Source organism: Sturnira hondurensis, unplaced genomic scaffold, assembly GCF_014824575.4.
Source record: "Sturnira hondurensis isolate 20B ecotype Veracruz unplaced genomic scaffold, ASM1482457v3 Scaffold0020119, whole genome shotgun sequence".
NCBI classification, from domain to species: domain Eukaryota; kingdom Metazoa; phylum Chordata; class Mammalia; order Chiroptera; family Phyllostomidae; genus Sturnira; species Sturnira hondurensis.
In genome coordinates this window covers 1604470-1628245 of record NW_028092750.1, presented here as the reverse complement: position 1 = coordinate 1628245, position 23776 = coordinate 1604470, and the positions used below count along the sequence as shown (strand labels likewise).

At 57.2% G+C, this 23776-nt stretch overlaps 1 protein-coding gene across 1 annotated transcript in view; it reads right to left on the bottom strand.

Annotated features, from left to right (window-relative positions):
* PEBP4 (phosphatidylethanolamine binding protein 4) overlaps positions 1-23776 on the bottom strand; it is a 243977-nt gene that overhangs the window by 6281 nt on the left and 213920 nt on the right. The window contains exons 6-7 of the mRNA XM_037028663.1: positions 6725-6770; positions 4343-4456 (exon numbers count right to left, since the gene is read on the bottom strand). Of these exons, the coding sequence (XP_036884558.1) occupies positions 4343-4456; positions 6725-6770 (160 nt within the window). The remainder of the gene's footprint in view (positions 1-4342; positions 4457-6724; positions 6771-23776) is intronic.

Sequence of the window (23776 nt, the reverse complement as noted above, 5' to 3'; positions counted from 1 at the left end):
GTGGGGGTGTGAGAATAGGCAGATCTGTGTGCTTGAGGCTTGTGAACGTGCATGTGTGGGTGCGGCCTGTTCACAAACGCACTCACTGACTGAAAGTCCACTGTGGGCTGAGCACCGAGACAGGTGGTAGAAAGGAAACGTGAGACAGAGGTGAGCTCTTCCCACAAGGAATTTATGGTTTTGTGGTGGAAACAGGGTCCATACAAGTGAAAAATGACTGAGTAACACAAGCGAGATAAAGGCAGGTGACTAAGAAAGGCCAACAGAATGTTACATGGGCACCTCAGAGGAGTGGGGGGGGCGGGCAGGCAGGTTTGGCTGAGAGGAGACAGCCTGGGGCCACGCGGGCTCCAGACCTGGGAAAGTGAGCCCCGGGGCACAGGGTTAGTGAACCCAGGCCTGCGCTCCTCAGAGAGCTCCGTACAGGGTCTGCACGCCCCAGCGCGCCCCTCGCTTTGGGATGAGGTGGTGCTTGAGCTGTGTGAATATCTCCCTGCTCTTCCTCTGGGAGCCTCCCCGGGCGACACAGCGAGGGGATGGGGTGGGAACCTCGGTCCACGAGGTTCACTTCTGTGCCGGCAGCTCCCGCAGCTCCTGCGAGGTGCCTTGTGCTCAGGGCTCCAGGCACGGTCCGGATGAACGTGAACAGCATTTGTGAAGCAAGCCAAGGGTGGCAGGAAAATGGAGTGGACAGGAGGGAGTGGTGCACATGCAGCAGGAGGGGGTGGGAAACTAAGACGTCATAAACCATAAGCGAGAGAGTTAGGGGTCCTCTTCCAGGACCCTTGCCTTCTGGGTGGTCCCAGAAGCCCAGGACCAGGTTGAAGGCTTCCACTGAGAAGTGGGTGGGGGTGGCAGGAGAGTGGAGTCTGCTCGCCTGCTCCCTCCGTCTGTCTGGCCAGACTTGCACCTGGGAAGAGCTCGGTGAGCTGGGATCAAATCTGTTCAGGATCACTCCATGGCAGACCAACTAGTCCAACCCCTTATCTTGACGATGTAGAAATCGAGACCCTAGGATGTGAGGTGGCTTGTCTCAGGTCACATGGGAGTGTGGGTGCCAACATCTCCCATTGGCTGACCCCATGTATGTCGTCCTGGAGACGCAGAACAAACAGGAACCTTGGACAGGGTTTCAGCCCTTGGATCTGAGCAGTATGCCCCTGCCCCGCCCCCACCGAGTCATACAAGTTCAACTGAAATAATCTCACGCTCTCTTCTCGTCCTAAACCTGTTATTATACCTAAGTCCCAGGGTGGGGAAGCGGCCGCATAGGACTGGGGCAAGTTAACTGTCCTCCATGAATGCCCTCCACCTGGTTCCTGCACACTGGCCTTTCCCCTCTGCTCTCTGGAAGCGACACAGTGCCTGCTTATCCAGGGACACAGTGGCTGCTTGCGCCACTCACACCCCAGGACACACAGCTCCTTCCACAGATGCCTTCCCACGGAAAGAAAACTAGACCTAGCCAAGCCCCCGGGCCTGTGCCCTTTGGCAGCGCCTCACGTCCTGGCCCCCTGAGGGCCGGCCCGGGCCGGGGTCCTGGGAGTGCCCTAAGCTCTGTGCAGGTGCTTTAGAGGGCGCCAGGCCTCTTGGAGCTCCTGAGTTGTGCAAGGGCCGCTTGTGCTTTTGCAATCAGCCCTGTGCGTGTCTGTGCCAGGCAACCCCCAAGCCTTCTGGTGCCTGCCGTTCCCTCCTCTGGTCAGTTCTGCTCACCACTCCAGGTTAGTCAGCTCTAAGGAGGGGTTGGGGTGTTTCTTCCCCCGTGGGCACTACCTAGTGGCTGTCCATGGCACCTGCCAACGTCGCACCTCTGCCAGGGCTTCCACAGCCTCCCTCTGATTTCTTTTCCTCACGCCATCCCTGCCCCCTTGCAGGCCGTGCTCCTTCTCCCTTCTTTTTTCCTTTGTACATCTTTGCTCTTGCAGCTTTCCCAGCCCAGAGCTCCCTCCCCTCTCCCCTTCACTCAGGGATTCAAATCTCCTCCTTTCCCAGCTCGGGCCCCACCTGCTCCTCTGAGCCACAGGGCCACCCAGGCTTGCAGCTCTTCTAGATCCGCCCCTGGTTTTCTAGATGAGGAAACTGAGGCTCAGAGAGGTTAGGTGGTTTGCTCCAAAGCCAAATCACTAGCTAGAGACTGGAATCCCGGTTTTCCCACCCTGTGGTAAGATACCTTTGCACCTTTTCTGGCTGACAAGGACGGGTGTCCTGGAGGGAAGGGGATCTTCGGAAGGGAAAAGACTATCCCTAAGTCTACACATTCTCCAGTTGTCCCAACCACCAGAAACACACAATTAAGTGCTTAATTATTAGATAGCTACTCTGCATTGTTACTTTAGTGTTTCCAAAGTCAATTGTAAGCCCCTGGAGGGCAGGGAACACTCCGGCGCCACCTTGGCCTCTCCACAGCCTCCAGCACAGTATGGCGCCTGTGGAAGGCATCACACAGTAGGACCTGTGCCCTGGCCGAAGCTTTACTTGGAAGGATAGTTTTCCCACCTCCGTTTCTGATGGCAAGTAAAACGGCACAGAAGCCAAAGGGACTCTGCCCAAATGCAAGTCCAGTTCCTGAGTGTTCACGTAGATGAAAGGGGGGTGGCAGTGGGGTGCACAAGAAACCCCAGTCTCGGCAAAGATCCAGAAGGGCTAACGATAGGTTGCAGGCCCGACAGGTCTTCAGCATCTGCGCCTGCTTCCTTTCACAGGACGGGCACGCAGGCGGCTGTGCTTTCTGGGGGTGGGCCGCAAGTAGACCTTGGCCCAGTGCGGCATGGTTGACCGTGTCTTTGGCACACGCCCTTCCTCCTCTGCCCTCTTACTGCCCCCCCTGGCGTTGCCAGATGCTTTCCCCTTCCCCTCCATCCCACCCTCAGAAAGCACTTGACCTAGTAGCGAGGGGCTGCTTTAGGGGACTGTCTGAGCCGTGTCCTGTCCAGAGCACAGCACTGGGACCCTGAGGTCTAACGTGGGACTCAGAGGTAATGCTTTACTTCATGAGACCCGCACACGTGGGGGGTGGGGTGGGCTCAGGTGCTGATTCTCAGTCGCAGAAACCAGGCGGAAGGGGCTTCAGGACATCTTAAGTGAGATGGGGATTCAGACATATGGAGAAGTTGATGTTGGCCTGGGCAAGATGCGTTTCTTCCCTGTCTTTCTTTGTATCCAAACTTCAAAGCGCCTTTGGCAAAGCTCCTGAAGCAGATCCACAAACTGGCAAGGTGCTGAGGGTGCTGGGGAAGGTTCACCAGAGGAGAGGTTGCCCTGGGTCCGCTTCCAGGGCGGCCGGAGCCTTCTGTGATTGGCGGCCTCTGCCCCACACTCCCAAAGGCTCTGCAGGTCAACCAGGGCCTTTCTGGGCCCCGCACTCCTCTCCTCTGGGGCCTCGGGCGATAGGAAGGCTGGTAACAATGCCTTCGTGGCTTCCCAGTGAGGAGAGGTTGGTCTGGGTCACTGGGTGAGAGGAAGTGGCTGACGACAGCCGCCTACCCGCTGGCCCTCCTGCCAGTCTGGGAGGCATGCATTTCGTTCTCTCAAGTTGGCGTTTGTGTGTTCCCCATCCTCTCCCCTTCCCTCATGTGGGGGTGGTGGTAGAATGGGCATGAATTGCCTTAACTTCCCATTGTCCTGAAGAGGAAACTGAGGCCCAGAGAGGGGCTGTGGCTCACACAGTGCCAGGCGAGTCATTTGTGGCATTACAGTGGCGGGGGGGATGGGGGGGGCGGTCTATGGTTCTCCCTGCCCCCCTGCCCTGGAGGAAGAGTGAGGCCAAGCAGGCTGGGTGAGCCATTAGGGAGCAGAGGAGGGAGGGGGTCCTCTCCAGAGTGCCAGGAGGGTGGCTCAGAAAGCTGGGGGGCCATGGCTGGGCAAGACTCTGCCCCACCACTGAGGTGGCACCAGACAGACAGAGCAATTAAAGACCAATGAAGACAGACTGGCAGGGTGGCATTCCAGGGCCCTCCTGCCCAGGTCGGACTCAATTATAGGGTACAATTACCTGCAGAAGTGTTGTGGGGTAGCTGTCTGCACATGCCATTTGGGGCTGCCAGAGAGAAGCTTCTCCTCCTGGCTCAGTTTCTCCCTTTGGGGCCTGCCCTTAGAGACCCCTCCACCCAGACAAAGCCGCCATCTTGGGTCTATGGGCCTTACTTCTGTCCAGAGACCATATCTGATGCCAGCCTTTCCTTTAGGACACGCCTTCCAGCTTCCCCCCAAGAAACACCACCTTTTGACCTTAGCCTTCAAGGCTCATGGATAGAGGTCAAGGTCCCAGTAACTCTTACTAATGCATGGGGTATCCAATCCATCCCAGAATTTACCCTGGCTTTGAAGGACAGGAAGGCCTCACCTGAACTTATGGTTTCTTGTGGAAGGAGAGAGATGTTCTGTGTCGTCAGAGTATAGATGAAGAACTGGTAGCGATGGAAGCCAGTTCGTAGTGGTGGGGTGGGAGGTTGGTAGGCTACGGGCAGAAAAAGGGAGAGAGGGTGGGCTCCACATGCCACAGGACCCCAGGAGCTCTTGGCTGCTCTGGGCAGGAGGGAAAGAGAGTCATTTGTGCCATTCGCTGTCCCAGCTGACCCCCTGGCACCCCAGATTGGGGCTTGCCCACTGCAAACCACCAGGGTTTGTCTTCGGCAGCGCCTCTTCCTCAGTAGCTTCCTTTAAAAAGCACGTTTTTGAAGGTAGTGGGGGCGGGGAGGGAGCTGTGATCTCTTTGAAGGTCTCAGGTGCTGGTGGGCACCTGGGCCTTTCTGGGCCAGTGGGTATTATCCCCCTCTTTTTTTTGCTTTAGTCTATCCTGATGGGTTTCCTGCCTTGAGAAAAACCCATCTTCCTCTGAGTACATTTGGCAGTGGGTTTTTATTTATTTTTTCATCATTTCCTTATGAACTCAATCCCCAAAGAATCAATTTCTTGGCTAGATCCAGAGGATCTGGAAGTGGTTACGGGGGTGGGTAGGACTCGGTTCAAAGGTTTGATCATGGAAGCTGTAAGACCTGGCTGGGTGCTTGGGGCGATGGGAACCAGCTCAGGCTCTTCCGGAGAAGGCCGTCTCTCTCCCTCTCACCCTCCGCATAGGAGGCAGATCTTTTCTGGGGGGCCAATGGAGGAGAGACATCTCAGTTCTTCCCCGAGACTCTGCAGGGCTCTGGGGCTTTTCGGGGGCAGACCAGGCTGCTTCAGCCAGGCCTACTTCCAAGAGTGCTGTGCCTCTTTCTCCTCCCCTGGCTCTCTTTATCTCCCTCTCCAAGGAGCCAAGAGTCTTCCTGGGGGTGGGTGGGGATGGAGTGTTTGCAGTGAGGAGGCTGGTGGGAGGGAGTATTGGTACTTTATGGCCACCTCCCTCCCCCGACCATCAGACAAGAGCCACTTGCTGCTTGAAGCTGGTGGAGTGTTCCTCATGCTGCCCTTCCGGCCCGGGGGCCTCCCGCCTGCCCGCAGCCAGGGGATTTCCTGACTATTCATCTCTCCCTGAATTTTTGGATTGCATCAGATGTGTGTGTGTGTGTGTGTGTGTGTGTGTGTGTAGTGAGAACAGTACGGGGTGTTCTAGAAGCCATGTGGGTTTGTGTGACTTGGGGTCTACATGGGGCAGGCGCATGTGTGCTGAGGCTGTTTTGGAGGGTCTCTGTCAGCATGGGTAAGTCAGTGTTTTCTCAGAAACACGGCCAGCACTGAGAGAGACTTCTGAGCATAGGTGGGTGCCGCAGTGTCTCTGTATTCATGGTGTGTGGCTGGGCCAGCTTTGGGCATGGCAGGAGGGTGTGTGGGTGGCCAAGTGCACGTGAGGGTGGCTGTATCCCAGCTGCCAGAGACTGAGGACAGTGATTCATGGGATGAGGCTGGAATTGTAACCCACTGGTTTTATGCAGCTGGGAATTGTCCTCAGGGAGATGCAGACTGAATCCCTTTCACTAGGAAGTTTCCCAGAAGAATCCCCCTCTGGAAGTGAGAGGAGAGGCATGAGGAGGAAGAGAGGGGACGTACAGGTAGGACCAGTTCTCGGGGCCAGGCCCTGGCCAAGTGCTTCCCTCATGACATCTCTTTAACCCTCCCCACAGCTTGGTAGGCTAGGGTGGGCATTGCCATTTTCTCGGGGAGGAGGCTCAGGCTCTGGGAAGTTGAGTCAGGCCGACACTAAGTGGAGGAGCTGTGGTTTGAATTTGGTCCTGCTGGTGCCTGAGCCATGCTGATTTATGGCACCATGAAGCTTCATCGGCCGTGTTGCTCGTCCCTTAGCTGGAAGCCAGCCTGCCCCCTGAGCACCCCCTGTGGGTTGGTGGAGGGCCTGCTCCCGCTGTCCGGATCTGAGGGGAGGGGGAGCTGGTGGTGAGGAGGGGGTGAGGAGGGGAGGCATCAGAAAAGAGGGAGGTCTGTGCAGCCACTCTGTGGGACTCAGGGCAGGAAGCCAAAGAGGCTGGCAGCAGGAGGAGTGACCCCGCCCATTGTTCCCGGAGAGCCCTGCACTAATGCTGGCGCCATCATACCAGCTGTGTGACACAGGGCCGGTGGGTCTGCCTCTCACTTTCACTCTCTGTACCATGGAGATGTTGATGGCAGCGACTTTAAAAGGGAATGGTGAAGATGAAATCAGAGTGTACACGTAAACTCTCGGATCAGTGTGTTGTGCACTGACTGTGAAGTCTCGACATGGAGCGGCATCGCTACCTGGCCAGCATCACCCTTGCCCTGGCTGGGGGAAGGGGCCTCGGAGGGTCCTACTCACGTGATAACTCCTGACCCTGTATCTTCCCGGTCTTCATGCTAGTGCCCTGAAACGAGAGATGGGAGTGGGAGTGGGTTAATCCTGGACGGAGGGGGCAGAAGACCCGTGGCTGCTTCGGGGAGACATTGTGGGGACAAGCTGCGGGGTTCAGAGAGGTGCCTCAGGGGATCCAGGGAGAGAGGACAGACACAGACGTGATGGAGGGTGGCTGGGTGGCGAGGGCTGGCCCCCTGACTTCCAGAGGGCCTTGAGAGGACACTTCCCAATGGGCTGGCTGCCCCATTCTCGCCATTTGTGCCCTGAGACTGGACACAGGACACACTCTCAGCCTGTGGGGTCTGGTCAGATCTGAGGCAGGGCGGGCAGTCCTCAGGCTTGCTAAGCGAGACCGTCCTTCAGGCCTTCAAAACAGGAGGGCAACGATGGCCTGGAACAACCAGGAGGGCCGGGGCGGGAGGAGAAGGCCGAATTCTGAGGCTGCTTCTTCCTCGGCTCCCATGGGACAGCCCTTACTTTCTCGGGAGACTCTGTGGCTGCTGGGACGGCCTCAGTTTCCCTCCCTCTTTTCCTTCCCCTCTCTCCTCCCCTCCGCTCAATGTCTGTGGGATAATGAGGCGATTCTGGGGGCGGGTGCTAATTAATGTTTGTGCATGACTGGGAGATGCTCAGATGAAAGGGACTGGAGCCGGGCTCCTGGGTCCATGCCACAGCTCGGGGCCCCAGGCCATGCCAGGGCGCCCTGCGGCCCCTAGGTGTGGGGTTTTATAGTCTTAATGATGGTGATTAGCGCCGTTCCTCATTGATTCTGCCAACACCTAACTGTGCTCTGGACACCTTTCCACCAGGCCCCTGCTCCTCCCCCCCCCCCCACAGAGGTTCTTGGGGTAGGGGTGGGGTGCTCAGGGTGGCCTTGGAGGGGTAGGGCCGAGTGGTAGGGGACGTTGAAGGGGAGCATGAGATTTCCCCTCAGTTCTCTGTGGAACGTACCAGGGTCAGCCTGGTGACCCAACCCTCAGACCAGTTTACTTTTCAGAAAACTAAAGGCCTGCCGCTCTGTTCTAGAAGCCCCCATCTCTCCCCTTTAGGCGGCAGCTTGCCTGCCGACTGTTCTCCCTGTGGGCCTCCTTTGGTCTGGGTGGACCTGTCCACCTCTGCCCTTCCCACTTTGCTTTCTTCACCCCAGGCAGGTGAGGTCTCTCTCTTTGGACATCCTTCCACCCCTCTCACCCCGGTCTTGTCTGCTTGGGAGCATCCAGGCAGCCTTTGACTTCAGGCCCTCAGACGCAGCAGAACACCCTCTGGCCTCGCCCTGGCCCTTTCTCAGCTCAGTCCCCCGGCTCCTCCAGGGTCGGGCCTTGCCTTGCACGGGGCTGGCATGAAGCCCAGGGGTGGCAGGGGGCTGAGATGCTGTGGGCACCAAGGTCGGGGGAAGGGCTGGGAAGCAGAGGCTCCTCGAGACTCAACTCTCCTGGGAGAGGAGCTAAGGGCTTGAGGCCTAGAAGCCAGTCTCCCAAAACAGCTCTCTGGCCACTAGTAAGATGGGGAGAAGCCAGCAGAGCCCAGGGAAGCCTGGCCCAGCCTGACCCAGCGGGGCTCTGAGCTCCCGGCTTCGCCCTCATTCCTTTCCAAGGCAGTCCAGCCAACGGTTTGTTTAAACACAACAATAGCAACCTAAGCTGGCTGTTTCTTTTCAATTCCCCACTGGCTTGGGTCCCACCCAGAGTGATAAACAGGCCTCTCTCCTCAGTGTGGTGTGGGAGGGGTGAGGGTGGGGGCTGGGCCCGTAAGGTCAGGGAGTTAGTAGTGTGTGCAGAGCGCTGTGGAAAGTCTGATTTTCAGCCTTGATCAGGGTGGGAAGGCTCTCCTCCCCACCCTTTCCCCCTGGAGACTCTTTTCTCAGCCGCTGGGGCCAGCTTGGCAAAGCTGGGTGCAAACCCAGGGACTCGCTATGGAAAGCCCGCAGCCCTTTCTGCTGCCATCCCTGGGCCCGCTGCTGGGGCCCCTGAGCGGAGAGCTTCAGCGGCCTTCAGAAGCTTTCAGGTCTCTGGAGCTGGCCATACAGGCAGGCGCTGGTCCTTGCTGGGAGGAAGAGCAGGGAGGGAAGGCTCTGAGGAAGGGCCGCATATGTGGTCAGTGTGGCTGCTATTGACTATCGTTGGGGTGCGCGTCAGCTAAGTTCCCTCTCCCTTACTGGTCTGTCCTGGCTGTTGGGGGGGGGAGCTAAATTCTGCCATAGAATCAATGCCTGGGAGGAGGCTTAGGGAACCAAATTCAAAGGGTGAAAAAGATGAGCCCCCGAAGAGGCCAAACTATTCATCCAGAGCCACGAGAGGAGCAGGTGGGAGAATCCCAGAACATTCTAAGGAGGAAGGACCCTTAGACCCTTTGCCCCCTGAGACCTGCTAGCTCGGGGTCTTATGCCTTTTGACCCATGGTCCTGTCTTGGGCTGCATTTTTGTTGTGTGTTTTCTTCAGTCTGCATCTTTTTTTGTGCTTATTCTGTGACATCGTGACAATCCCATTGCTTTTCTAGGAGGCATATAAAAACCATGAGTATAAAAATACCTAGATGTTACCAGGGGCTACGGTGGAAATGGTCGCCACCCCACACGTGAGCTCTCCTAAAGCATCCCTGTGGATTGCAGGATCACACTTAGCCTGCAATCACCTTAGAAAGCTGGGTGTCTCTGGGGGTGGATGAAATTCAGGGATGTTTCAGAGGAGAGAGGGAGAAATCTGTCCTGAGCACTTCCCAGGTAGACTGGACTGAGCGAGGTAGGTGCCGGGAGGGTAGAAGATGAGCCCCGCATTTGAGGGACAGACCCCAAACCTGTTAAGTCTGAGCAGAGAGGAGCTCCCGAAGGAAGGCCTGCAGGAGGGCAGGGGCTGCTGAGAGCTTCCCCGCACCTGGCCGCAGCACCTGGCCCCCACCCAGCCCCCCCCGGTACGCTGCGCCTCTTTAAGAAGAGGCTGGGGCACAGACAAATCCCCCTTCCCCTTACTGTAGCTGAAATGGGTTGACATTTTTGAAAGGAACTTGTCTGAATGCTAAGGTGAAAAAAACCCAACAACAAGGAAATAATTACAGAAAGCACAAACTGTGTCGAAAGAGCTTTCAGACCCTCTGGGCCGCTGAGGAGCCCGGGACAGTTTTGCAGGCTTTGGGACAGGCGCACGCTGGGGGTTTGGGCCTGGGAGTTGTCCTGAGGCCTCCTAAGTGCCAGGGACTGGACATCCTCGAGAAGGCAGCTCATTTCCTTATCAGCATCCTCTGGAAATGGGGGGCCTGATACTCCTCACCCTACTAGTAAGGGGAGGGGAGGGGAAGGGAGGTGGAAAACTGCTCACTAGGACCCTTAAATGCTCACAATTTATAACAATAGTTTCCTGTTTTTCTTAGAAGTTGGTCCCCAGTTCACGTGTGTCTGTGTGTGCGTGCATGTATATGTGCATGTGGGGGTGGGGGCACGTGCGTGACTGCTTGGCATAGGAATTGACACAGATTATTCCAGTTGCAGAGAAGGAGCTCAACCCTATGGACACTTTGGAGAAATTTCTGGGTTCCGAGACCCTGAGGTTGGCACTCCCCGACCATGGAACCTACTGCTTCTCTGTGCAGCTGGCTTGGAACTGGCCTGAGAGATGCTTAGGAAAAGTTGGGGCTCAGCCGAGTCACAGCAGCTTTGTTCTTGGACCACGGTGATGCAGAGGGTCTTCCCAGACGTGTTCTGACTGACATATCTCAGGTCAAGTAGAAAACACAGCACCAGAAGCTGGGCACCTGCCCCACCACTGTGACCTGACCTAGGTAATGAGCTTTTAGTGTTTATTCCCTCAGAGCACTGCCCAATGAATGGACTTAACGGCGGGAAGGGCAGAGGTCCATCTCTCGAATGGGAAGGGCAGAGGTCCATCTCCTCATCTGAGACGACTGGAGAAGCCTCCCAAGGGTGGGGGCTGCATCCTGCCCGTGTGTGTAGCCTCTAAGATGCTTTGCACGTGGTTGGGATGGCGGCACTCCCAGCGAGCTGGCCCGTCCCCTAACCCTGGCTGTGTCAGTGCCTATGACTCCACTTCCAACCGGCCGCCCCTGGCCTCCAGAGCCCTCTGCACCACCTGCGCAGTGGGCCAGACACGCTGTGGTAGGAACAGGCCCTGGCAGTAGCTCTGAGCCAATGGCTGGTGGGAACAGGTGCATGAATAAATACTTCAGCCCCATGCCTTCTGGGGGGTGATGGCCAAGCAGTACATTTCACACTGGCTCCAGGTACCCAGAGTGGAACGTGATTGGTCATGAATTTTGATTGGGCGTCTTTATTTCCCTGTCTTACCCACTCCCTTACTGGTGCTCCCTTGTGTCCCCTTGAAAACAAACTACTTGAGCCCTGGCCAGTGTGGCGTAGTCAGGTGGGCATCGTCCTGCAAACTGAAAGGTCACGGGTTTGGTGCCTGGTCAGGGCACATGTGAGAGACGACAGATTGATGTTCTCTGGCACATCAGTGTTTCTCTCCCTCTCTTTCTCCTCGCTCTAGATTCAATACAGAAAAAAACAGAGAAAGAGAATAAACTGCTCGCACCAGAGTCTCAGGGTCTGCTGCTGGGAAAGGGCCTGACAGACGTTCCAGGGATGAGGAGAGAGAGGAGCGCAGCCTCTGTCCGCAGCGTCACAGGGAGTTATCGTCAATGCCGGCACGGAGTCTGTGCTCCCAGCCCTCTGTCCCGGTCTCCTTACACAGGACCACACTGCAGCCACCTCCACCAGGACCCTCTGTCCTCCAGGCCCCAGAGCTTCCTGACAGAATTGGTCCTGACCTCTCAAGCCCTTGAAGAACTGCAAACAGATCTGTTCTTTGTTTCTTGTCCTCATGGACAAGAAAGCCAGACTGCTGTATTATTTGAGAACTGAGGGTCCACAGACACCCCTCGCCTCCCCATGCAGGGGGACTGCTTCAGATAAGGGCCCTTTGGGACATGCTGGCCAGGCTTCTGGAGGTCTGGTGGGTGGGGAAGGGGCCCGCCTGGCCCAGCGCAGCGCCCAGCAGGGAAGCCAGCCCAGTTTCCTCATTCCGCTTCAATTACCTGCAGGCAGCTGGCCGCCCACCTGGGTGCTTGTGAAGGCTCTGGGTACTTGGGCCTGCTGACCCTCGGAGCGGAGGGTCAGCCGCACATTTCCCCAAGTCTGAGTGAGATGATTTAATCTCTCTACCCACCTCCTCTTCCCATCTGGACAGGAGGACTTAATCACAGCTGCCTGGCCGCAAGCCTTAGGCAGAGTGGGCAGAGCCACTTTTTGATCTCTCAGTGGGGGCAGTTAGAAGGGTCCTAAACTTGAAAGGTGAGGCACGGAAGGACTCATGGAGACAAGGGAGAGCGGAGGGAGAGATGAGCAACACAGAGCCCTTGAGGGGAGGGGTGGCGGAATGAAACCGCAGGGACAAACAGCAAAGAGCTCTGGGCCCTGTGGCACGGGCACCGACGGAGGGAGCTCCTTGCTACTTTGCAGAGCGGCCTGTGAGCTGCCAAGTGGCAAAGGAGCCAGGCAGAGGCAGAGGCACAGGATTGGAAGGTGCCACCCAGCAGCCTGTGTTCTGCCCTTAGCAAGGGCCAAGTGAGGGGAAGGCGCTGCCAGCTCCCGGGCTCCCCGAGCCCCAGTGGCCGCCTGCGGAGGACCCAGCCTAGAGACCGTGGCTGCTGCAAGGGAAAGGCTGTGCTCTGGTCATCCTGCGGCCTCTGACTTTGTGCCCTGGAGCCGGGGAAAGAAGGGCCAGCCACTGCAGTGGGCAGAACAGAGTCCATGGGCCCTCCTGCGAGTGTCTAGACTGCAGAGTGGAGGGCAGCCCATTGTGTTGTGCCCCAGTTTCCCTCAGAAAGTGTTAACACCCAAGGCCTGGTAGCCCCCTCCTGGCATCCTCACGGGCTGCACGCAAATATCATTTTTAGAATATACCAATGATGGCCAGCAGATCCTGCTATCGTGTCACTGGTTGGCAATAGGAATGTGTGTGTTGATTCCTGGAGTGGCTTCCCTAGGTCTCCAGACACCACCGTGCAGGTGGGGTGTGGGATGGCTGAGTGGGGATGATCCACTTCCTGGAGTAAGTAGCTACCCTGATGGGAAGGCCTCCGCCCAGGCCTTCTCCACACTCCGTGACACTAGGTTAAGAGGCAAGATTTCCCAAGGCCAAGGTTGGCTGCGGCTTAAAAAGTACGGGCTGTCCAGGTCCTTTGTTCCAGACCATGTGGTTCCCAAGTAAGTCATGCTGTCTTGTACCTGTGTGTGTGTGATAATATCTGGCAGAGACTTGGCCCCAAGGAATAAGGGCTGGGGAGGAGGGTAGATGAGTGAATCCGTGAACGAGAAGCCCTGTGTTGGAGATAGAAATGTGAATGAGACCCGTTTTATGGTATTGAGGATCTCATGGTCTGGTTGAATCGACAAAGAAATAACCACCCTAGGCCTAAATAACTGAAGTCTACAGAAGATGCTGGAAGAGTTCAGAGGAAGTGTAACTGCTAGGGGGTGGTCATCAGGGGAAGCTGCTGGAAGGAGGCTGTACACACTACTTGGGCCTTGAAGGATGTGTAGCAGTTTTTCAGCTTTCTAGTGGACAAGAGAGGGGAGGGGAGGGGCAGCTGGCGTTGAGGAAACTGAATATATAAGCAATATATAAGTGTGAAAACAGGCATGAAAAGGACACTTGGTCTGGAAGGAGCTTAAGGTTGGAAATGTGGGCTGAGATCGGGCTTGAATGGCCGGCAATGCTTCTGCTTGCTGGGACTCAAAGCTATCAACCACCTGAACTTTGGGTCTAGAGACCCTGGGCAAGACTGCTGTTTTCTGATGGCCCCATCAGAACGGGCTGGCACAGGTGCACCTCTGGTCAAGAAAGGGCCTGGGGGGGGGGGCCAGGCTGGGGGATGCGGCAGACAGAGGCAGCTGCGCCCTGTCACCATAGAGTGGGTGAGTCTGGTATCCTTGAACCCCAAACCCCCTTTAACAAACTGTAACTTTTTTTCCAGGTCATTAAAGTACTATGTGTTCATTGTGAAAACATTTTTTAAACATGGGGGGAAAANGCTGGCACAGGTGCACCTCTGGTCAAGAAAGGGCCTGGGGGGGGGCAGGCTGGGGGATGCGGCAGACAGAGGCAGCTGCGCCCTGTCACCATAGAGTGGGTGAGTCTGGTATCCTTGAACCCCAAACCCCCTTTAACAAACTGTAACTTTTTTTCCAGGTCATTAAAGTACTATGTGTTCATTGTGAAAACATTTTTTAAACATGGGGGGAAAAACTAGCAGGAAAAAATATCCCCCGGGCCACTCCAAGGAGAGATGACTAACTGCCTGGAGAACTTGCGACCCTCTTCTTTGTGCTCAGGTCTCAAAGTTTCTCATCACACGGAGCCAACTTCGAGCCCCTGTCCCCTCCAGAGCCTGCGCTGGCTGGACTCCCGTCTGACCCCTGCTCGGGGAAACGTGCACCAGTTACTTTCAGCATCTGAAGCTCGGAGACTGGTTTGGACCCCGGAAGCTGGTGGACCCACACCTTTTTGCCACCTTGTCTGTTATAGGCCACCTGTTCTCGGACTGTGGCCCCAAGGTAGGGTTACGAGGAGGGTGGGGAGGGGAAAAGGAATGAAGAGCACAATGCATAGTCTTATTAAACCTGTCCCACTTAGAAACAGACCAGAAATGTTAAGGTATGTCTTAATATTGGTTGAGAGCAAGTATCAGGAGTTGGTAGCTAAGTACAATTACTATGCATCGACATCAGTTGAGACTAAGAACTGCCAACGCCAGGTACAGGGAACAAGAGCCAGAGCCGTCAGCACCAACAGCAGTGATGCTGCGTTCACCGGGAGCCCTGTAGGGAGTGGGGTGCTCTTCATGAGCACGCTTCCCTGATCCTTCAGTCTTATATTTTTAGCCCTCCAATTCCTTTTATCTCAACTATTTTGGATAATGATCTTATTAAAACACTGGTTCTTCTTAAATGCACGTGGAGAAAACCTTTTGTGTTTTAAACACCTTTGCGGCTGTCACCGTGAATAAGCGCCTTTGGACCCCACGGCGGTACCGGGCCGCAGGGCCGAAAAACAAATAAAAAGAATGGCCATTCAGGCGTCCACCGGCTCAACTCTCCTTAGGAGCCAACCATTTAATATTTACGCAGTGGTGGTCAGCCCTTAAGGAGAGGGGAATCACCTCTTGCGGCAGGCATTGGACATTCCGCATCCTGACGCAAGCTAGCTCACTCTGGTCCCCGCCTTCCAGGGCGTGGTTTTGCTAAGCTAGGTGACCCTCAGGAGCCCCTATACCGGGAGGGCAGAGGCCTGCTGCCCTCGGATGGGGTTGTGTGTCTTGGGCCTATTTCTGGCAGCTGTAAGAACTATGGAAATGCAGTGGAAGCAGCCCCACTCAATTAGGAACTGAGCTGTTAACACAGCCATTCTAAAGGGCAGCCTGGGCTCTAGTCCGATGTCATTACAAATTAGCTACATGACTTTGAGCAAAACCCCAAACTTCTCGGCGCCTCAGCTCCTGGACCTATGAAGTAGCAATGGTAATGGTACCTGCCCTGGTTCCCTCAGAGTTGCTGGGCAGATGAAATGAGGAAACAAAATATTCTGAAGTCCCGCAGTGCCATCCAAGTGCACAGTGGTTATGGCTCCCCTTCCTGGGACTCGGCGGAGGAAGGAGGGGGCGTGGCGGCCAGAACTCATCCTGAGAGCTTTCTTGCACTGTGATGGGCCTAAGGAATCTCCTGGCAGGGTCACCCTCATGAGGCTAATGGCCGTGCCGTGGGCTCGGAGGTTACTCAGCTGTGAATGTGGGGCCCGTCCTGCTGGGTCTGCACTAAGCTGGCATGCGCCGAGTGCACAGCACATAATGTTTATTAATATGCCTTGATGAGGGGCATTAATGTCTCCTAATGACACCATCTGATGCCGGCCTCCTTCCTTTTCTGGCTCCTTGCTCCTTTCTCATCTCCCTACCCCCCCCCCCCCNCTCCTTGCTCCTTTCTCATCTCCCTAACCCCCCCCCCCCCACACACACACACATCCACCGACACTGAGTGACCGGCCCAGGTGTCCCAGAGGACGGCGGGCAGAGAGAGCCTTCGGGGGAGGAGGGGGCTCCGTGGGGTCCAGCTGTGGGGGTCAGAGAGAGGGTCCTGGGCAAGGGAGGAGGGAGAAGGCTGCTGGCTCTGCTGTCAGGTGGGAACTTGGCCAGAAACTGCTTGGTGATGGGAGCCACAGAAGCCAAACAGTGGCAAGACTTTCCCAACACTGGGGGAAGGCTCTGGAGTGGCAAGGGCGAGGTAGGAGCCACTGGAGCTAGAGGCCTGGGCTCCTTGAAGGGAGAGGCAGGGAAGGAGACCGAGGCTGCAGCTCACTGGTCACTGGGTCAGAGAGGTGGGGGCGGCAGGGGTGAGAGCCAGCCAAGGGGACAGCGGTAAGTCACACTAACTCCCCCTCCCACACGCTCACACAACACTCATATGAGCTCACACTGTGTTCATGTATACACACGTACAGCCCACTTATGTGCACACACATGTTCACAAAAATACATGCTCACACACAGCCCCCACACCCATATACTTGCATACACATGCACTCATACACATTTGCACATGCATATTCACACATGCACACTCATACCGTCATACACACGTGCACACTCATACTCACACACTTAAACATGATCACACACAAACATATACACTCACATAGACACACTCACAAGACAGACACGTTTGCTCACACAGACTCATACATACACATTACACATTTATTCATGCACACACACACCCTCTCCCAGGCAGCCTTGCACTGGTGGGCCTATCGGGGCTGAACCTGAGGGGAGAAGCAGGGGAGAGGCACTGGGGAAAGGGCCCACGGTGAGAAGCCTGTGGCTGAACTGTGGGGTGGGCAGAGCAGGTTTTGGAAGGAATCCCGGGGCCTCCAGCAGGGGATCAGGACGGAGATGACTAATGAGGACCGAGGTCTGTGAATAAGCACCGGGCTGGTCGGTTGCCCTCTTAGACTCTGAGCGCCAGCAGCAAGGATGTGGGAGGAAGGGGGCCCTTGCAGGGAGCTGGGAGCTCCCAGCCCAACCCCGACCCCTCTGCGACCCACCACTCTTCCCGTGGGGGAGCTGGGGCCGCAGGTTGGCCTGCTCGTCTCTCCTGGCAGCAGCAGAACCACCAGGATATGGGTGCAGCTGACTCTCCCCAACAAACAGGGCTTGGGAAGTTATGGTCCAAGCGGAGGGGCAGGAGCTGAGGGACGGCCCCTTCAGGCCTGGCTCTGTCGCCTCCATCTCTCTGCTCAGCGTGCAGTCTTTCTAGCTGGGTGGCTGCAGCCCCAGGAGCAGAGGACTGGAGGAACTGTGGAGGACCCACGGACTGGGAGGGGCAACCTGACCAGGCCTTGGTCTCTCAACTACAGCTGTACCTATGGGCCCAGCAGGCCCCTCTGGCCCACTGTCCTGGGGAGCGGTGCCCCAGGGCTATGAATGGTCAGGGGCACTGTTGTCTGGACTACTCCTGGGTGGGGGTGCTGTGAGAGCTACATGGGCTCCCTAGGTTCTGTGGAGTAGGGACCCCTGCACCAATTGCTTCTCCAAGCGCCTGACTCAGCGGTCTCCTCCAGCTTCTGCCTTATTCATCTTCCAGTCTCCTTTTGTTTTGCCTGAGAGGAGCCCCTCGGCCCCAACCCTGTCCTGCCCTGCTGTCTACTGCCAGCCAGGAAATGGCCAACTGTCTCTGGACTCCTCTGTCTTCCTGCGTACCATCTGTGAGACGCAGGTAGTCCTAGAGGACCCAGGCGACAGAGACTGCGGGACAGGGCGAGGGAGTGGGGAGAATGGAGCCTGGGGCACGGGGGCTGCCACCCAGAGCTTCTACATGGCTCCCTTGGGGGAAGCTGGCAGTATGGGGGGGTCAGGCTCCTGGGCCCTGTCCTCTGCTTGTCTCCCTCCTTTGTCCTACCTTAAGTTCCCACACACAGCTCTAGTGAGAAGATAAAACATAATCCATGCTTTTGGGCCTCCTGTCTCCTTTTCCAGCAAAAAGCCCAGGCCTGGGGCCGCCTTGTGAAAAGGAAGGAAGGAAGGAAGGAAGGAAGGAAGGAAGGAAGGAAGGAGAGACTTTCTGCAAGGAAGGGTAAGGGTCATGAATCTTAAGCTAGAAAAGACACTGACAGGATTTGGAGGTTCCGTGAAACCCAGTGCTCCCCGGAAAGTGTGACAACGAGGAGAAACAGTCTGAGTCTCACTCCAACCACATCCAGCTCTTTTCAGAGGGACTGAGAGTGACCGTGGTCCTGGGCCCCTGGCCCCTCACTACTCCAAGCAGCAGCAGCAGCAGCTGGGAGCTCTTTAGAAAGGCAGAGTCTAGGGCTCCACCCCAGGCCTCGTGAATCAGAGTCTTCCCTTTAACCAGAACCTGAGGGCACTCACATGCCCCTTAACTTCCATCCCAGAGCGTTGCCCCAGATTCCTGCTCTCTGGCCCTCAGGGTCTCTGCACTGGACCGGTGGCTCCTCATCAGCCCTGCGGTGGTGGTAGTGGGGGGATCACCTTAGCTCTCCGCCCTGACCATGTCCCCTTTCAGGTCTCTTTCAGGCTCTGGAGGGCCCTTGGCGTCACCCTTCCTCCAGCAGGACCCAGCTGACCTTTAGGTCTGGAGGTGGCTCCAGCCCCGCAGTCAGATTACATGGACTGGTCGGGCTCCTGGTCAGAGGAGGTTGGGGCTCGGCCCAGACCGGGAGCCACCAGGACTGGTGTGTCCCATCCTGTCCCCTGCAGCCTTCTCGCAGCTGCAAAAGGCACCCCCAGATCACTGACTCTCGGCACGACTCCCTGCCCAACACTTGGGAGTTTCTGGAATTGGGCAGGCAGCCTCTGCCACCGGGGGGACCCGCGTGGCCACAGCTGGGCACACCATCAACAGGTGCTCCAGAGGGTGCTGACACACCCGTTGGTGCTCCTTCCCCCGCTGCTCCCCAGTCACGCCCTGCACTCACAGCCCTATTTGGGGAGGGAAAGGGTCATTGCCCACGTGTTCAGGGACCTTGGAGAAGGGGGAGGCAAGAGAGCATGGCTCTTCCTTGCAGCCTGTGGACCAGAGGAGGGTGTGCGAGGTGGCTTAGGATTGGGGTCAGGGGCTGCTCTAGGGCCCTGGGCCCACCAGGAGACCTGCAGCCGAGGGACGACCTCGGTTTTCTCTTCTCTGAGGTGCCTCAGTGGAGGAGCCTGACTGGCTGCCAGTCTGCACTCACGGTCCTGGGCCGTGCTGGGGCCTGTGCCTGGGTCTTCATGCCCCTGCCTGCCTGTGTCAAGCCAAGCTTATGGGTCTGGGCCAAGAGAACCGTGGATGTGGCCCACCGGTAGTTCTCTGGGGTCTGGGGCCACACAGACATCGCCAGAACCAGGGCGCACTCTCATTCTGTTGTGTCACCTTTTACGGTGCCCAGCAGGCAAATGCCAATCTGGGGAGCTTGGTAATTACGGTGAGGAAACAATCGAGACTGAGCTCAGTAAGCTCCACCCTGACCTCAGAGTCGGTCCTATGCTTCTTTGGAATGCTTGGGGACTGACATAACCCCAGGGGGCGGGAGACTCACGGCCTCCGGCAGGGCTGGCTCCACCTGGGGCACCCAGGTGCTGCTCCCTTAGGGGGTGATGATCGATTAAGGGCAGCTCAGCGGAGCCCCACAAGCCAAGGTAAGGGTGTGTGCACTGAGGTCCCTGGCTGCCCCTGGAGCCTGCGCCCGCCTTCCTCTTAGCAGGTGGGAAGCTGGGCTGGGGACAGTGCAGTGCTTGGCTTCCAGCCCCAAGGAGATCATCACCTCACAGAGTGTTGAAACAGGTCTTTGCACAACCTTGAGGAGGGCCCAGCATTTCCAGGTGACAGTGCCCAGGGCCATGAGGAGATGGGAGAAAAGGGGACGACCGGGTGAAAGCAGGGGAGAAGCCCAATGGGGTCAAGGGCCGTGGCCTTGGGCTCTGTCACTGCCCTGTCCCAGCGTCGAGACTCAGCCTGCCTCCTGTAGGCCCCATCCATGTGGCTGGCCCTCCGAGGCCTTCCACCCTAGGGGTCTGGGGTTCCAGGCTGCGAGCCCACCTCGAGGTTACGTGTGCCCCATGGAGTGACACAAACTTCTGGACAGAACTTTTTGTTGTGAGTGGTGAATTGCCCTGGCATCCTGGGCTGCAGCGCACAAGCAAGGGGCCTTTAATGAATGCAAATGACAGCTGATGAATCTGCCTGCTCGGAGCCCTGCTCCTCTCTGTGGGGTCTGCCCACGCTTCATTCAGCCTCTGTGGCCTGCACCAGCGGGGTGGGGAGCGCCAACCTATTACTCCTTAGGCTTCCAGCCCTAATGGGGGAGAGGGCGAGCCCCGCCTCTCCCCTGCCTCCTGAGCCTGCGGTCCTGTCACGCACCAGGGGCTGGCTCCGGAGCAGTGGGCTTGCCCCCACTCGCTGGACTCTGTCACTGAGCGTTCCCCTCCAAGGAGGGGGCTGATTGCAAGGACAAAGCCAACTATCTGCTCAAGGAGATTTGTGCAAAGGGGTGAAATTTGGGAGGGAAGTGGGGCATTGTCTAGACAATGGCAGATGGTTTGCTGCCCAGTTACCCGCTGACTATGGCCTTGAGCACGCAGCTGGGCCATCCGATCATCCATACTGTGGGAAAGGTGGAGAGAGAAGGCCTGGGGCTCAGAGGGAGTCGCTCTGTCTATCCCAATCCACCTGCCCAGGCTTCCAGCTCCTGGCAACACAGCCCCCTTTGACTGAGTTCCTGCCAAGTGCCAAGCATTCTGCCGTGTGTGGGTGGCTTACAGTCTGGTGGGGACGTGAGAGTAAAGAGGTGCTTATAGGTGTGATGAGTTCTAAGAAGGAGACTTACAGAGGGCCTGGTCTGGGGGGCAGGGAGGAGGACTTCCTGGAGGAGGCATGAACATGCCCTCCTCCTGAGAAGAGTGGTGCTTGGTCTGGGAACGGGAGGGAGAGCTGTCTGCTGGGATGGAAAGGCTCCTCTTTCCAGACTCCAGCTAGACGGCCCAGGCTCCTTCAGGGCCTCCTCCTCCCCAGGAAGCCCCAGGCCCTTATCACCCCCTCCTAGAGCTGCCTGACTCTCCTCGTGGGCGGCCTGCCTTGGGGGCGAGGGGGGAGGGCGGAGGGAGGATTGGGTGGAGCAGCAGGAAAGGGCGTGAGAGTTAGGGCTGGAGTAGAGGCTACTGACCTTCTGCTGGGCAGCCCCTGCCCCCTGCCAGGCAGAGAAGCAGGATTCCTTTTAGGGGGCAAACACCTCAGTTTCCACTGCAATAAAGGGGGCCCCCGAGCTCTCCCTGCAGCCTCTAATGATGGGGTCAGGGGTGTAATGAATATCTGCGTACTCATAAAACAGGCTAATGACTGCCCTGATTTAATGGACCCCTTTCATCCTCACCTGTTCCCAAACCAGGAGGGGCCATCCTGGGGGCTGAGGCTAGGAGCCCGGTAGCAGCTATTCGGGGTAGGGACCAGAGGGTTCCTGAGCCCCAGGCCCCTGGGAGGCTGCCTTTCCCTCCTCCATCTCTTATCTGGGTGAACCAGCCCAAGGAATTTAGGTCGATGGCTGAGCAGCCTTGGGAAGTGGGCAGGGGATGGGGCGGGAGGAAGCACTTACACCCTGATTCTTTAGAACAGTGTCGACACCTGTAACACGTGGTGGTGGCAGAGAGAGAGAGAGAGCATTTAGCAGCAGAGCAGCCACCACGCCCCCGGCCTCTGCCCAGTACTGATAGGAGCTCACAGAGTCGTCCCAGCCTCAGCTCAAACACCTGAGAAGCCCTAGCTTTGGGGAGGGAGGGGCTGGCTGCTGAATCACCAGCAACACCTGTGTTTTGCTTGGGAGGTCTCCCGCTCCCTCGCTCAGGACTAGCCAAGCCTGACCCTGTTTGGCTTCCTGGAACTTGGTGAGCTCACAGCCCGGGGTGTGTGCCGGCAGGCCAGGGTGACCTGCACTGCAGGGAGGGTTTTAAAAAGAGATACCTGCCCCTCTGTTCCCAGGATTATCTCAGTGAGAGACTCAAACTGTTTCTTGAGCCCCCTACCCCCACCCCCATCCTCCCCAGGCTGATTGTAGAAGTGGGTTAGGGGAACATGAAAGCACTTAGGGTAAAACTGTGTAGTGGAAATAAACAATCCACTTGCCATGAACAAGCCCCAGGGGGTCGGTGGGGTGGGAGGTGGGTCTTGGTGGCTGGTAGCATCCAAGGCAGGTGGGGTGGTCAGAACCAGAGTCCCCAGGCCTCTGAGGATGCGGGGACGGCCTGATTTGCTTTCCCTGGAGTTCTGGAACTGCCTGACTGCGGCATTCTGGGCAGAGCTTGGACAGCAGCCACGGGCCACTGTGACAGGGTCTGCCAGTGGCAAGAAACCCATTATTGAGTCAGCCTGTGGTCTCAGTGTTCCCACTGGGCACTGGCCCAGCCCTGCCTCCGGGCCACCTATAGATAAGTGGGGTCCCGAGGATGCAGATTCCTGTGCCCCTAACCAGCCTCAGAGGCGACCTCCCCCTTACTGTGGAGGACGGAGAAAGTTCTGCGCCGGGACCCACTCGGCCTCCCTGCTGGGGTGCTCAGAGAGGTGCAGGTTTAAATCTTGGGTTTGGGAGAGTGGGGAGCCACCGAGAAGGTGATTCATTCGAGGGGGTGTCATGGGTATGAGAGAGTTACAGCCACCGTCCCAGATGCGTGTCGGGTACTCTGCACTCTTGAGGTGGCTCAGACACTTTTACACCACTGTGTCACTTAATCCTCCTTCACAACGAGGCAGAAAGGGCAGAGCTGATCAGCCCCAATTTGCAGGTGGGACACAGCTCATGACAGGGGAAGTGACTTGCTTGAGCTTACAGTCCCACTTGGCGGCAGCCCTGGGAAAGGGACCCTGGTGTCCTGCTCCAAGCCTCCGAACTCACAGTTGCCTGTGAGCTGGCCTGCCCCTCACGGCAAAGCGGTCTGTGTGAAGGAAATCCGTTATGAAGAGAAGAGATGATTTCCTTCCCCTTTGCTGGAATTTTGGGTGTCCTAAATGTGCTCAGACTGGGCTACAAGACCAGCCTAGAAATGCCTAGGTCATGCCCAGACCTAGGGGCAGGGACTCTCCAGTCAGGGGCAGGCCACTTTCTCCAGCTCCCTCTTGACTTAGAGGACCCTGAGCATCACCACGGGGAGGCCTGAGAGGGGTGCAGGTGGTGACGCGTCAGCCCTTCACAGGCACGGGGTCCCTACAGAGGCATGGGTGACCTGGCTGGGAAGAGACACCCGGAGGGACACGGGGTGGCCAGGTGACTTGGAGAGACCCTGGGGCCCTGGAGTGAGAGTTTTACCATTTGAGGCTGAGGGCTGTCCTCGGGGCCCTGGTCAGCTGCACCAGTGGGGGCTGAGGTTACTTGGGAGCGTGGCTGTGTATTTTCTCAGTCTCAAACGCCCTCCTCTGATTTTCTTGATCCTTCCAGTCCTGTTCACACTTCTCTTCCTTAACGACCCTCCCCTCACTGCTTCCTCCCTCACGCTCTGCTGGGCTCTGTGGGGGCGCGGAGCCCGCCCTACCTAGAACTACAGCTGCTTGCTCTTCCGTCCTCGGCCCTGAGAGCCTCTGGGGCGTCTTGTTCCTGTCCTTCTCCACCTTGGGCTCACAGTGAGTGCCTGGGGTGGCGGGGACGGTCTGACACACACTGCCCCCCCACCCCATCTGCATCCGCTAGCACCCTTGGTCATCACGACAGTTCCATAAGTCAGGAAACTGGCTAGGGGGGAGCAGCGATGTGGCAGGTCACTAGGTAGCAGAGCCAGAATTAAACCCAGGTATTCTGACTTCAGACATGATGCTCTTTGCCCAGTTCCATGCTGCCTCTCAAACATTCATGTCGAAGAATGCGGGAGAAAGTGGCAAAATGGATTCTGTGTCTGTGAAACTGAACCAAGGCATTTGCCCTTTACCTTGAAAAATGCACCCAACTGCTGCAGGAGAAGCCAGTCTCGTTTCACTAGAT